Source organism: Monodelphis domestica, chromosome 3, assembly GCF_027887165.1.
Source record: "Monodelphis domestica isolate mMonDom1 chromosome 3, mMonDom1.pri, whole genome shotgun sequence".
Lineage (NCBI taxonomy): Eukaryota > Metazoa > Chordata > Mammalia > Didelphimorphia > Didelphidae > Monodelphis > Monodelphis domestica.
In genome coordinates, this window is record NC_077229.1 from 17,543,880 (window position 1) to 17,559,163 (window position 15,284).

Sequence of the window (15,284 nt, forward strand, 5' to 3'; positions counted from 1 at the left end):
ACCTTTGGTCCCAGAGATTCCAATGAGATGTAGAATCTCTGAGAAGCCCAGTGCCCTGAGCCACACTGTCCATAATGATGCAGGATCGCCAATTTAGAAACAGTAGTTTTGGTTCTAGAGAAGAGATAGGAGGTGATGCTACCTGGCTTCTTCACCCAGGGGACCTGGTGTCTAGGAGAAGGCATGGCAGTGGAACACTGAATGCTTTCTGATTGATCGATGAGCTTTCCTGATTTTTTTTTTAATAAAGAATGACTTTCTGGGCAGAGGTGGGGGGAGGAATCCAGTGGAAAATGTAGGTGATATATAAACAAAAGAGCAGTGAAATGTTATTTACAAAATAATAGATCTGGGCTTCCAGAATGCACAAGTGGAAGGTAGATGTAGTCGGGAATTTGGGACCTGGCTAAAGGAAGGGCAGGGTGAGATTCATGAGAATAAGGGGCCCCAAAAGGAAGGAGATTTTCATTTTGTCAGCCATCTGAATCTGATTCAAATTTCAAATCACAGGGAAAATTTGTTAACCGCAGAACAGTAGATGCCACACACTTTCTAATAGCAAGGGGCACTGTGCCCCAGGTCCTGGATAGGCAATTTATTTGATTATCATTTCCTGAACAGGAAGGGGTGGGTGTCAAATCTTTTAGTTTTTGATGCAGAGCCAGTCCAGGTGGCCAGGAGGACTGGTGGGGAGAGACCCATTTGGGAGGCATAATGGAGAGGCCAGGCATCACACTCTTAGTGGTCATGGCCTGCTTGATTTACTCACCCCTGCCATCAACTAGGACAGCTGAGCCCTAGGCCCTAGCTTGGATGTTGATTTTATGTTGACCCCTTAAGCAGAGGATGGGAGAAGATAGGCCTGTCCTGGCTGGTCCAGGGGGCAACAGATCTGGTTCTTGGGGTATGTTTGAGGAGTGCAAGGAGTCCCCAAGGCCTTCTCTTCAGCCCCAGGATGATACAACAAGACTGCCCCTGAGGAGGGATAGGCATGATGGTCTCCATGGGGTTTGCCCTGGATCAGAGACTCCAAGATGCCAGAGAGCAATGGGGTGGTCTGACCTTCTCAGGCTCAGAGATACTCATATACTCAAATAACTGAGAATTGAGGGCATGGGGGCAGGACTGACTTGATGGGTCACCTCAGCCCCCAGGCTATGGCTGCCTCCTGAACCTGATAAAGCCCATTCCTCCTGCATTCCTAATCTTTGTTATTGAAAGAGGAGGCAGACTTCAGGGCTCATTGGAAGGGCTGCTCAGACTCTGGAGTGAATCTGGGTTCAAATCCTTAAAAAAGTAGCCTTGCTGCTTTTACTTGGGTGATCTTGGGTGATTCTCTTTACCTTTTGGGACCTCAGTATCATCATCTGTAGAAGACTGGTGGACTCTACAATTCATTTTTTAAAAAATTCATTTTCAGGTCCAAATTCTTTCTCCCCTTTCTTTCCCCTTTTCCTCAGGGTGAAAGTAAGAAAAGCAAAATCTGTTATATAATTTAGAATAATTTTTTTAAAACCTCTCAAATTCCTGCATCAAACGTGTTCAAAACCAAAAACAGGCCTTCCTTTGCCTTCCGAGCCCATCATGTGTGTCTCTAGAAGGAGGTGGCATCTTTTACCAGGAGATGCCTGGAATTGTGGTGGGTCCTTGTGTTGATCAACTCTGAGGCTTTCAGATTTCTTTGTCTTTACTATATTGTTGTTATTGTATTGGTTGTTCTTTTGGTTCTGCCCCCTTCCCTCTGTATCAGTTCATACAAGTCTTCCCAGGTTTCTCTGCATCATTTCCTTTATCACTTCTTATAGCATAATAGGAACCCACCACATTAATAGATCATGACTCATTCAGCCATTTCCCAATTCATGGGCATCCTGCGCTCAGTTTCCAATTCTTTGCCACCATGAAAAGAGCTGTTATAAATGTTTTTGACTCTGGCTCCTTTTCCTCATTTTCTATCCTCTCCATGGCACATCTCCCTCTGGAACAATAGCAGCCTTTGGGATGGGATGGGTAGTGAAGGATGGAGGATGGCACTTATTGATTTTTTTCCCCTGTCTGTCCAACAGTGCATCATTTTAACCTTGGTCGGAGGATCCCAGGCTTTGATTATGGCCCTGATGGTTTCGGGACTGGCCTTACTCCACTGCATCTCTCAGACGATGGAGAAGGTGGAGCCTTTCACTTCCATGACCCTCCTCCACCCTACACAGCCTACAAGTACCCGGACATCCAGCATCCTGATGACCCGCCGCCGCCCTACGAAGCCTCCATTGACCCCAGCAGTGCCCTCTGCGCCCCCTCAGGTGCTGACGCTGTGGGGTCAGAGTGGGGCACGGGGGGGTCGACATCCTCTTGGTCCTCTCCCAGGGGCTCTTTTTCTTACCTCTTGGGGTGATTGTTCTTTAAGCAATTTAGAATTGAAGGGGATGAACAATTTGCTTACTATGTGCTTTTAATTATTTTTTTTCTATCAGCTTTTTAACCTCTCCTCTTCCTCTTCCCCACTGCTTGCCTCTGTTTCCCCTCCTCCTCCCCCTTCTCCCTTCCTGTTCCTCTTCCTTTGGAGGAATGTTGTTCTCACTAAACACTTTCCATGGGCTTCTGAAGCATGTTCTTCAGGAGAGAATTGATTCCAGGGCATGCTGGGAGGTTTCTTTTCTTCGGTCCTTACTCTGTCTTCTTCTAGTCCTTTCCTTTCCCTTCCCTTACCCACATCAATCCATTTTCCCACCTAAAAACCATCCCTTTGGGACCCTGTTTTGAGCCAGATTGGACACAGGGCTGGGCTTTTGGAAGCTGCTTCTAAGACTTGGTCTCCCACACGTGTGTATTTTGCCACGAGGGCCCTCCCTTTAGTAAGTCAAGAGAAGCCAGTTGAGTGGTGCTGATGGCAGTGTCGGGGCCGACTCAGGGTCTCGATTGCATTTGAGAGCTCTTCAGAGAAAGATGTGGGATGTGGCCTCGACATGGTCCTGTTTTTAGAGCACCCACTCCAGGCCACCCTGTTGGGCATTCTCTCTGGGACCAGCCTTAGCTGCAGAGTTTGAGTTAGAGGAAGGAAGAGCATCGAGGCAAAGTGAAGGGAGGCCGCTTGGCCAAGATCACAGAGAGTTAAGGGCAGAGCCCAGGCTCCCACCCAGGCCAAAGGGTGATGGTTCAATTGAGGCAGAAATCCCTCTCGACTCATGTGAGAATTGTTGACCCCGAACGGATGGATGGACACCTTTCAGACAATGGGAGTCATTCGCTCCGGCTTCTAAAAAGTAAATCTAGCGGGCCCAGCTGAGCTTGCTAAGATGAAACGTGGGGAGTGTTTTCTTAGCTCTAAGAATACTCGGTCCCAAGCCGTGGGCCCGAGCCTAGCTCCCGCACTCCCTAGTGTACGGAGTGAGCGGCTCCCTTCATCTCCTGGGTGGAGAGGGAGAGAAGAAGGCAGTTGCTGACTGCCTGGCACGTAATTGGAAGGAAGGTCCGTTTCCTTCCAGGGATTCTGTCTGAGGCTGGGGAAGGCCTGGTGAGCGGGAAGGGAGAGCCAGGTTGGGCTGAGCTCTCATTGGACAGGCGCAGTCTTCTCGAGCACTTCCTGCATCCGTTGTTGCCCAAGGCAGAGGGTGGGCAAGTGCTGATCGTTGGAAAGTCACTCAACGGTGTTTTCAGTCGGCACCTCCCTCCGCCGGGCCTGGAGTTTGGTCACTGTGATGGGATGGGCAGCTCTCACTTGGGCACCAGCTCCCTGAGGGTCAGGGCCAGCCGGCAAAGACACAGACCCTGCAGGCAGGGAAATGGGGAAGCTCCAGCTGGGCTCCTGCATGCCTTCCAGGGTAGCTGGGTGACGGCCGCCATGTTTTTCCAGGGAGCAGCCTTGTGAGTTGCCCGCTTTCCTTGCTGCCTCCCAGGGCTAGGCTGGCCTCGATGGCTTCCATTGCACAGCAGATGTGGAATGACAAGCAGCTGATGGGCAGGGCCGCTAGGTATCCTCGGGGTGCTGCCCTGCTTCTTCACCCCCAGTCTCTGTCTCCTTTCCTAGATGGCGTCTGTCCTCAGCCAGCTCCGAGCAGCCCGCCCTCCCTGGCAGACAGCGATGCCTCTCCCCGCCTGGCCGAGGGGCCTCTCCCTCCTTCTGGGGGGCCCCCCTCCGCAGAGCTGGACGACTCGGCGGACAGCAGCACCCTCCTCGTACCTCCAGACACGCCGCTGAGGGAGAACGGGCCGGCAGGACCTGTGGGGGGCAGCCGCCCCAGCCTCTGTTCTCTCAACACCATCGTCTAAAGGAGCGCAGAGCCCAGAGGCTGCTGGTCAGAAATCATTGGAGCGACTGTTTGCACCCACCTGGACCAAGCTCCCAAGGGGAGCGCCCGCTCTGCCCTCTCCCTCCCAGGCTGCCTTTGCCGCCGCCCTGCCCTCACTGCGTTCACGGCCTGGTTTCTTGTGTCAGTGGGGCCTCTGCAGAGGATAGAAGCAGGACGGACACGTGGGCGGCTTCGGCCACGTGCTTTGCTGTGGCTGCCTTGCTTCAGTCATGGCGGAGGACGGGCCCGACTCCTCTGGGTGGGGTGGTAGAGAAGGGGCTGAGGCCAGCAGCCAGGAAGGGGCCGAGTCTCCCCGGATAGCTCGCTCCATGGGACGGGCCACGGGGAGGCCTGGCCGGGGGGACGTCGCGAGGCTCACCCGTGAGCTTAGGCCCAGGCGGGGAGTGTGCCAGTCCTCGGGTCTGTACTCCCACCTCCAGATGGCAGAGGAGTAGAGAAGGGGGTCCACAGAAGGCAGGGCCGGCCGTGGGAGGTGCTTGGAGGTCCCCAGCCCGATCCCCCGTGGGGTGGCGATCTGCGGGCACGCGGGGCTACAGATGCTTCGTCCTCCTCAGGCTTGGGTGGGCAGAGGAGGTGGGCTGGGTCATCAGATGGGCATGGCCGCCTGGGCCAGGGCCCTCGGGGCGGAGAGCAGAGGGAGGCCGGCTGCCCACTGACCGTTTCTGGGCCGTCACTGAGAATAGAGGAGAAAGGGAATGGCCAATTGGAAATGCCCTGTGATAAGGTCGCTTCTCGACCGGGGTCCCCGCCTGCACACTGGCTGGTGGGTGGCCTGAGGGGCCCGGGGGAGGCTGGCGTGCTTCTGCGCTGCGAATCCAGGCTGCCTTTTGTGTTCCAGTTCTAGGTTGAGCCTGCGCGTGGGGCACCCCCAGCCTCAGTGGCCTCCTCTGGAAACTGAGGTCCCTCCTCCGGGCATCACCCTCTGCCCAAGAGACCTCCCCCCCCCCCCCGGGCCTTGCTCAGGGGAGTCCTTTCTGATACGAGGTGATGGCAAGGGAAGGGTGGCTTCTTTGTCGAGTTGTCCCTGAAGGGGGCTTTCTGCCAGGTTAGGCCTCAGATTTCCGGGTGCAGGGAGGGAGGGGGTCGGGAGACGCGGTGACGGGGAGCTCACTCTTCATTTAGAGCCGGAAGCATCCCAGGGATGAGCCCGGTGGTATTTCCCTTTGGTCCCAGACCTCTCAGTATTTTCTCTGGCTGACAGTCCGAGCGTGGGATCGCTGGCGTCTGTCCCCACCTCCTCTCCCTCCCCATTTCTCATCAGACTTTCCCCTTCCCGCTGGTGAGTGGGTTACCTCATGAGGGACTCTGGGGGGATTCAAGGCTGCCACAGCCTGTGTTTCTCTCCCTTTGGGATGAGGCCAGTCAGAGGCCAATCACTGGTGAATGAGTGCACAGGGGCAGCTCAGGGCTGTACGGGGCGGGCGAGGTGCTTGGGGGTCACTCTGCACCCTTTTCTCACCCCCCCCCCCCGGAGCCCACCTTGTCTCCCAGGCCTGAGGCTCCTGCCCTGGGGAAGGGGCAGCTAGACGCTGGGCCCACTCTGGGGAACGGCTCCGGCGTGGCCTCTTCCCCCTCCCCCTGTGGCACACGCATGTTGTTGGCCACGAGCACCAGGGGATGGAGGGAGACTGTTGGCCCAGCGTGCCCTCTCGAGGCTGTCTCAGCCAGGGACAGACACGGCCTGTGGACAGCAAGTGTCACCCAAGTAGGAATAATAAAGCGGGTTTTGTGCACTTTTGAGCACATCTCAACATTTTCTATACATTGTCTGTACTGACCGTGTTTCCTTTAGTTTTATACGGGTGGTCGCGTGTGTGTGGTGCGGGTGTGTGTCTGTGTGTCTGGTGGGGGTGAGGGGGTTGGAGGCGAGGCTGGGGGCTTGGAGCAGGGGCTGCTGGGTAAACCACCCTGGCCATCCATTCCTTCATGCACTCCTGCACCCTCTGTCTCACTTCCGTGATCCCTTCTTCTTTGGATTCCTCCTTCACCCGGGGCTCTTGTCCTCTTGTTCTGGCCTGGAGGGTCCTGGTTGCTTTTGTCCTGCAGGCGCAGTTCTTGGGAGTGTGCAGATGTGTTTTTTAATTCCCTTTTCTGTGCAAGGAAGGACGGGGTGCCATCAGGGCTCTGCCTTGTTAACACCCACCGCCTCCCCCCTGGTGTGGGGGACCTGAGCTGGGGAAGCTTCCGCTGCTCCTCGGGGAGCTTCTCGCTCTTCGGCCTGACCGGTCTGCTCTTAGCCTCGTTCTTCCCTCCTCTTGCCAAAGGCCAGCAGGGGAGGACTTCATTTTTTAAAAATGGTGGCATCGTCTATTTGCACATTTACTCTCTCGTTCTGGTTGTTAGAGACAAAAAGCTTTTGGTGTTTCCGAAATGTTACTCGAGGTGTGCTTAAGGGAAGTGAAGGGCTGGATTTCCACAGGGGAGCTGGGCCAGACCTTTCCTCTTCTGGAGAGGTGCCCGTCTGCCGTGTCCCTCGGTGCTTCTCCCTTGTGTGGTGCCTGCATTTCCCAGGCTCTTGAATGGATGGACTCTGAGAGACACTGAGCGCACTGGGCTCAAGGACTGCCGAGGTCTCTTCCAGAAATAAATGCTGTGAAAGCCGCTGGTCCGCTTGTTTGCTTTCAACTGGAGCCACGGAGGAACCCGAGCATGGAAGGCCAGGAGGTCGGTGTGGGGTGGCCTGAGGGCAGACCCCAAGAGAGGCCTGGCTCAGGAGCCCCTCCTGTAGGGAGAGGCCTGGCTGAAGCAGTTGCTTCTGAGAGCAGAGTGGCCCCAGGGCCGGCGGTGAGATGCTTTTCTTTGGAGTACTGTAAGTAGTGAGCTTCCCTCGTAGCTCCCCTTTGGGTGGTTTATGGTGTGGGGACTGCCTTCTTCCTCACTTCTTCTAACACAAAGCAGTGCCATTCAGAATCACTTGTATCCTGCACTTTCACAAATACTCAGTCATGGGTGTCCTCAGCCAGTGTTTTTTCCCCTGATGGAATGACTTCTTGTCAGTCAAGACCATAGTCCTGGGTCCCAGGGGCTCCTATGGTCAGCTTCGGAGACTTCCTTCCTCCCCCTTCCACAGCCTGAGCCTCCTGAGGCCATGCAAACGAGTGCCTTTCATTCCAAGCTGAGGCCTGAGGGTCTGGGCACCCAGCCTGGCCCTGCCCTGCCCCATTGTCCAGTTACGTCTATACCCTGAGCTGCCCAGGGTACAAGGGACCGAGAGGTGAGGGGGGGGGGGGGGTTTGCCTGTAGGGGCTTGGTAGTCCCTGGGGAATCTAGAGCTATGACAGGTGGTGCCCAGTTGCCTCAGAAGTGATGAGGCCAGAGCCACATTCCTCATCTCTCCTCCTGCCCTTCTTGGAGCGAAGTCTGTCCAGAAGTTTCCATGGGGGTGGCCTAGGAGTCAGGCATGCTCTCTGTCCATGTTACACACTAGGTTATGCCCACTGGAACCCCTAAGAAGCACGACTCCTGCAGAGACTTGGGCAGAGGCACATTGGCCATTTGCACCCCCTGAAAGTTGGTGCCCTCTCCTGGGATTTAGGATCCCAGCTTGTTGGAGTTCCTCGCAGGGGAGTGGGGCTTGTATGGTCCAGAAAGGTCCGGCATGCTCTGCCTGCAGAACTCTGCATAAGGTGGACTCACCCAGCCACTTGAAGTTGAACACCCCCACATGCTACCCATCCATGCTTGCTCCTGGGGCCGCGAGTGAGGGGGCCACACTGCTGCTGTCACTCCTTGTGTCCTGACCCCCGTGGAGTTGTCAATGCCTTGCCGTAGTGGAGGAGAGATTCTGGTCTCCTAAACCAGAATCGGGCACCGTGGATGTCTTCAAGACTTTCTCTCTTGTTTTCATGGAGGGGAGTTTAATTGTTTGGATTGTTTGGTTTTTGTTGTCCAGTTGGCACTAATCCTTTTGTCCCCCTCAAGATGCTGTGAGAACTGTGTCATCGAATGCCAAATAAATCTGTGTTCTGGCCACCACTTCTTACTAGTCCTTTTGTTCTAGGACCTTCGGAAGGGCAGGGCAGCCCTCTGGGAAAGCCGGGCTTGTGGCTAAGAGTGCGGGGACCATCTTGGGCTTGTGGCTAGGAGCACAGGAACCATCTTGATGGGCTTGTGGCTAGGAGTGTGGGGACCATATTGGTGGGCTTGTGGCTAGATGCATGGGGACCATCTTGGTGGAAAGCCTAGCTTGTGGCTAGGAGCACAGGGACTATTGGTGGAAAGCCTAGCTTGTGGCTAGGAGCACAGGGACTATCTTGGTGGAAAGCCTAGCTTGTGACTAGGAGTGTGGGGACCATCTTGGTGGAAAGCCTGGCTTATGACTAGGAGTGTGGGAACCATCTTGGTGGAAAGCCTGGCTTGTGGCTAGGAGCACAGGGACTATTGGTGGAAAGCCTAGTGGGCTTGTGGCTAGATGCATGGGGACCATCTTGGTGGAAAGCCTAGCTTGTGGCTAGGAGCACAGGGACTATTGGTGGCAAGCCTATCTTGTGGCTAGGAGCACAGGGACTATCTTGGTGGAAAGCCTAGCTTGTGACTAGGAGTGTGGGGACCATCTTGGTGGAAAGCCTGGCTTATGACCAGGAGTGTGGGGACCATCTTGGTGGAAAGCCTGGCTTGTGACTAGGAGTGTGGGGACCATCTTTGTGGAAAGCCTGGCTTATGACTAGGAGTGTGGGAACCATCTTGGTGGAAAGCCTAGCTTGTGGCTAGGAGCACAGGGACTATTGGTGGAAAGCCTAGCTTGTGGCTAGGAGCACAGGGACTATCTTGGTGGAATGCCTAGCTTGTGACTAGGAGTGTGGGGACCATCTTGGTGGAAAGCCTGGCTTATGACTAGGAGTGTGGGGACCATCTTGGTGGAAAGCCTGGCTTGTGGCTAGGAGCACAGGGAGTATCTTGGTGGAAAGCCTAGCTTGTGACTAGGAGCACAGGGACTATCTTGGTGGAAAGCCGGGCTTGTGGCCAGGAATGTGGGGACCATCTTGGTGGAAAGCCAGGCTTATGGATGAAAGGGTTGGGGGAACTTTCTCTGGCATGGTTTATGCAGGGGGCAGAATGGGCTGTTGGTCTGCAGAGTGGGCCAGGCAGCCCAGAGGACCAGGATGACTGAAACTGGCTCCCTGACTCCACCATTCCCAGTACTTATGTGTCCCCGAGAGTTTCATGAGTCACCTGGCTGGCCCCAGCCCTGGGCATTGCTCACCCCCGCTTTAAGGATGAGGAAAGAGGCCCAAGAGGAGCTGCTCCAACCAAGTAAGCTGGTCTCTGGGCTCTCGGCCTGGCCCCAGTGCGGGCTCAGAAGGCCTTCATCCTGTGGGAGGGGAGAGCAGCCTCCATAAACGGAGTCCCAGAGCTTTAGGAGGAAGGACCTCAGTGCCTGGATGGTCTAACCTAGCCCCCTGAAAAGCAGCTGCCCCCAGAGTGGATGAATGAATGGAGAAACCATTCTTCGTTAAACACTTCAGTGGGTGCCAAGCACTGAGCAAATCTCGAGGCTATCAGCAGAAAGCAAAGACAGTCCCTGCCCACAAGGAACTTCCACTGTAAAAGGGGGAGACCCAGAGAGAGGGATGGACAAGGTAGGGGCACGGCGCCCCTTGGGGGAGTAAAGGAACAATGAGGGCTGAATTCAGCACCTGGAAAGAGGAGATGGGACTGGGGAAACAGAGCCTGTGAAAACCGTGGCAAGGGGCAGCTGGGTAGCTCAGTGGATGAAGAGCCAGGAGGTCCTGCGTTCCAATCTGGCATCAGACACTTCCCAGCCATGTGACCCTGAGCAAGTCCCTTTGCCTGCATTGCCCAGTGCTTACCACTCTTCTGCCTTGGAACCAATACCCAGTGTAGATTATAAGATGGAAAGTGAGAATTTAAAAAACAAATGAGCAAACAAAAAGCCAGGAAGCCTGGGGAGGATAACGCAGGATGGGGCCAATTATTTCCTATTTGTCCTATGGGTGCCCAGCTTTACGGGTCTTAGATCTTAACTTTCTATCCCCAGGGCTCAGCACAGGGCCGGCCCCTAGTCCATGTTCAATAAATGCTGATTGTGGGGCAATGGAAGTCCTTGGGGTGCGTCGGCCACCTTTAGGACCCCCTTGGAGAACCCCACCCCTGGAGCAGTCTCCCTGGGAAGGTCACTGAAGCCTCTCCCTCAGTTTCCTCATCTGTAAAGTGTCACTAATTTGTCTGGAAGGTTTTGTGAAGCTTTTACAAATGCTCATTTATCCTGGGAAACAGCTGCCATTATTACCCTCAATGTGCATAGGAGGAAACTGAGGCTAAAGAACCTGCTCAGGATCCCACAGCTCATTTCTGTCTGAGCTCAAGACTTGATCTCAAGGTTTCAGCTTCCAAGTTCAGCTCTTCCCTGTACTTTGGAGCCGCTAGCCTGATCTGAGTGTGAGTCACCTCTGAGCACTAATAATTCATTTTTTGGTAAACCTTTACCTTCTGTCTTATGATTAATTCTAAGATAGGAGGGTGAGGGCTAAGCCATGAGGGTGAAATGACTTGCCCAGGGTCACCCAGTTAGGATGTGTCTGAGGGCAGATTTGAACCCAGGACTCCCGTCTGGGCCTGGTGCTATTTATCCTTGGGGCTCCCTAGTGGTCCATCTTCTTCTTGATGCGACTCTCCTTAGGCCAGGATCATGCCACAGCCCTCTCTCTCCCTCCCGCATGCCACGGGGTTGGCACAGGCTGGCAGAGCACTTGTTAAACCATGGTCTTTTCCCTGGGGAGTAGCTGAGGGAGAAGGTGTCTCAGTGATGAGTCTCCTATTCACTGATGGTTCCTGTGCTCTGGGGCCAGGGTGGGAGAGTGGGGAAGAGCCCCTCTACATGGGGACCCCAAGGCCCACATTCAACTCCAGTCAGCTCCCTGGGGCCTTGTCCCCTCCCACCCCACCCCCACCCCCGGGAGGACGAGGTTGGGATTGACTCTGAGAGCCCTGCAACCTCCCCTGGCTTTTTGGGCATTCTCGGTGGCTCTTGTGAGGATCTCCAGGGCTAGGTGGTGGGGGAGTCCGTCTGGCAGCACCTGCCAAGAGGGCCAGGATTTGGGGGAACCATGAGCCCCCCAGCAGAGACAAGTTTTAGGGGGGCAGGCAATAACGATACACCTTAGTTCAAAATGGCACAAGATTAGCTGTTTTAAGAGACTGCTGGATGGCTCAGTGGATTGAGAGTCAGGCCTGGAGTTGGGAGGTCCTGGGTTCAAATGTGACCTTAGACACTTCCTAGCTGGATGACCTTGGCCAAGTCACCTAACCCTGATTGCCTAGACCTTGCCCTTCTGTCTTAGAGTTTAGAGACAAGAAGGTAATGAGAGAGAGAGAGAGAGGGAGAGGGAGAGGGAGAGGGAGGGGGGGGAAGAGAGAGAGGGAGGGAGAGGGAGAGAGAAGAGAGGAAGAGAAGAGATGGAAAGAGGGAGAGGGAGGAAAGGAGGGTGAGAGAAAGAGAGGGAGGAAGAGAGAGGAAGAGGGAGAGGGAGGGAGAGGGGGAGAGAGAGACAAAGAGAGGGGAGGGGAGGGAGCAGGACACAGAGGGAACTCGCTGCTGGCCCATATATCCCAAATAGGGAGGAGGCAGTCCAGAGGGGCTGGAAGATGGAATCCCAGGAGGCTCAGAGTAAGACTAGGAGCTGATTGAGGGCCTTCTTTGTATGATCTGCAGCACTTAGCGCAGTGACTGGGTCCAAATTGGTGCTTCCTCCGTGTCTGTTTCCTTGAGGTGTTGATGTGGGAAGGTGGGACAAGTCAGAGTTGTTAAGGACCTTGAATGCCAGACCATTGGAGTGGCAGGACTGTATGGGGGCGCGTGAAGAAGCCTGGCAGGCAAATGAAGGATGGATGGCAGGGGAAAAAGTGGAGGCGGGAGGCCTCTAGTAGGGAGGAGACTCCAGTAGGGGAGGTGGGTGGTAATGAGGGTCTAGGTTGGGGCAATGACCGTGAGATTAAGGAGGAAGGAGATGAGTGAGCGACATGGCAGAGGTGGACGGCTGACGGTGCCCAATATAGCCGCGCCTCCCTGGTGCTCATGGGGGGATGCTAAAGGGAGGAGCTGCCTGCCAGATTGTTCTGGGGGGAGCAGCAGGAGACTCGCTCTCATTGGAGGGCTTCCAGAGAGCCAAAGGCTTGGAAAGGTCGAGCCACACTGGGCGAGATGACCTCAGTGGTCCTTCAGCCCTGGCATTTCTGGGCCCTCGTGTCCCACCGTCACTGTCCTGCTTTTGTGCCCCGTCTGCCCGAGCCTTCCAGCAGATGGTGGGGAGAGGCCTGGATCTGGGTGAGGAGCCCTTTCCTTTATAATCCTTTGTGTTTTATTTGATGCATTCAAACATGTGGTTCCAAGAAGGGGTCCCCGTGCCAGGCATCCATGACACCAAATAGGGGAAGAACCTCAGAAATATTCCAGACCTCAGAGTCAGAAGTCAGAGATAGATTTGAGTTCTGGCTGCTGGTGTGACCCTGCATGAGTCACTTCCTGCTCCAAGGCTACATTTCCTCATCTGTAAAAGGGAGATAATAGTCCATACTTAATGATGTACATCAGTTAAGCCCCCATGGTGTGCCCGGAGGTACAATAACAGTCAGTACATAGCTTTGTTATTTGGAAAGGGATTTGTAAGCCATAAAGTGCCACACAAGGGACCAGTTATGCTCTTTGGGGAATGCCAGCTGGTTTAGGGGAGAAGCCCTTGGCCTTGAATTCTGGGCTGGGTCATCAAAGGAGCCTCTAGGGCAGCTGCTTCTAAAAACCTTCTCATCTTCTTATGTCAGATCAGGTTCTTGGAATGATTGATTTGGAGTCTTTGAAAACCCGAGTTCCAATCCCGGCTTAGGCACTTAATAGCCATAGAAGCATCCTGTGCAAATCACTTAACCTCTACCTACCTCAATTTTCTTTTCTGTAAATGGAGATAATAATAACATCTACCTCATAAAGTTGTCACGAGGACCCTGGAGTCTTGCCGTCCACCTCACTGCTGCACCCTTAAGGCTTACCAGTCTCTGCCCTGCAGCCAAATTCTCTCAGGTGGTGTTTCTCCTGTGAACTCCTTGAGAGCAGTGACTTGTGATTTATCTATTTGTATTCCCAGCACTGTGCAAAGTGCTTGGCCCTTGGGAAACAGCGAGTACTTACCCATTCCTGGCCATGGTGGAAGGATTCACAGAGAAGAGGAGGGAGGAGATCTGAGGCATTTGGGCATCGTAACTGCAATTCCAAGAAGGCAGGAAATGGGATCAGGAACAGCCAGTCCTCCCTGAGAATGGTCCTTCCACGGGGTAAAGGTCTGATGGGTGGAGGATGGTGTTGGTCAGGCACACCTCGTCTGATCCCCTGCCCTGTTCACAGGTCTCTGCCACATCATCTCCAACAGATGGTCACCTTGATCAGGGCTCTTAACCTGGGACCATGGATAGACTGGGGAATCTCTGATCTTGGATGGGGCAAAAAAAAAAAAGAACCCTTTCTTTTCACTCACTTCTAACTGGAATGTAGTATTTTCTTTGGTGATTTGAAACCAGTTTTCCAAGAAGGGGTCTGTAGGCTTCCCCAGACCACCTGAGGGGTCCAGGACCCCAAAATGATGAAGAAGGCCTGGCCTGGGCTCTGCTTGGACAGCTCTAGTGACTAGGAGCTCTTCTCCTGAAGCTGCCCATTGCATTCTTTGGACAGCTCCGGTGGTCTTCTGCTGACGTCTGCCTCCTAACTGCTGGTTAATGTTGTCTGTGGCTTAGCTGCACAAATGTAAGTTTTGATCTACAAGATGACAGCTAGATACATTTGAAAACCGGGGCGATGCCCTTTCTCCCCCAGGCCCTTTCCAGGCAAGTCCCCTCTCCAGCGTGATGTTGTGGATCCAGGTGTGGGATCCAGGACTGCGCCCAGGACTCCAGTTGTCCTGTGACTGGTATGGAGGCTTGGGAGGAATGAGAAGCTGGGGACCCCACCAGGCCAACTCTGCTGACTTCATCACTTGCCTGAGTGAATTTGGATAGTTCTGGGAAAAGTCAAAGTCCCATGTGTCTCTCTCTGTGTGTGCTGTAATAGTCAACTCCACTGCATCCAGTAGGACCAACAGAATTGTTTCCAGAGGGGCGACATGATGGGAAAGAGCGTAGGAGATAGTTTGAGGTCTGACTTGGGCACCAAATAGCCTTGGGATGTTGGCCAAGTTATTTCAATTCCACACTTATGAAGTGCCTAATAGTAACAGCAGTTAGCATTTCTAGAGTGTTTTAAGCCTTACAAAATGTCTAAATTCCTCATTTTATTTTTACATCTTGGGGGGGGGGCAGGCATTCCCATTTTACAGATGAGGAAACCAAGGTAGATAGAGGTTAAGTGACTTGCCCAGGGTTCCAGATTCCATCTGGGACAGGTTTTGAACTCAGATCTCCTTGGTTCCAGACCTAGGCTCCTCTAAGTACAAACTCTGGGCACTCAAAGACAAGAATGAGATGCTTCATCCCAGCAGTTACAAAGGAGGTAGAAAGCTTCATAGAGTGAAGCTGAGCCTTGAAGGAAAATCACAAGAGAGTATTTTTTAAAAAAGCACCTACTATGTGCTAGCCACAATGCTAGGTTAGAAACACAAAAGGAAACCAGGAGTTGTGCATCCCTGGTGTGGATGCAGGAGATGGAATGTAGCCTTTGGGGAATATTTCTTCTTCAGTTCTCAACTTTCTTGTTTCCCCACTCTGAGTGTGGTGGTGAGGAATTTGTTGTTAATAATAATAATGATAATAATAAATGTTAGAGGGGCATATTTAAACGAGGTATTATTAACAATTGAGGAAGGATTGTCTCATTGTGGGGGCTGGGTGAGGTTGCTGGGGGGGGGCTGCTATGATACAATTGTCATTTAAAAAAATGAATGGGAAAATTAAAAAGAAACCCAAGAAGAAGCATATTCACTATCTGGTAGGCTGGTTTGGGAATTTTCTTTTTGCTCAGAGCTCCCTAAATGT

At 53.5% G+C, this 15,284-nt stretch overlaps 1 protein-coding gene across 12 annotated transcripts in view; it reads left to right on the plus strand.

Annotated features, from left to right (window-relative positions):
* DGCR2 (DiGeorge syndrome critical region gene 2) overlaps positions 1-8,282 on the plus strand; it is an 87,451-nt gene extending 79,169 nt beyond the window's left edge. For all 12 annotated transcript variants that reach the window (XM_056821427.1, XM_007490460.3, XM_016432518.2 and 9 more), the window contains 2 exons: positions 2,067-2,303; positions 4,028-8,282. In XM_056821427.1, coding sequence (XP_056677405.1) covers positions 2,067-2,303; positions 4,028-4,269 — 479 coding nt within the window. In that variant the 3' untranslated portion in view covers positions 4,270-8,282. The remainder of the gene's footprint in view (positions 1-2,066; positions 2,304-4,027) is intronic.
* Positions 8,283-15,284: the final 7,002 nt, after the last annotated feature.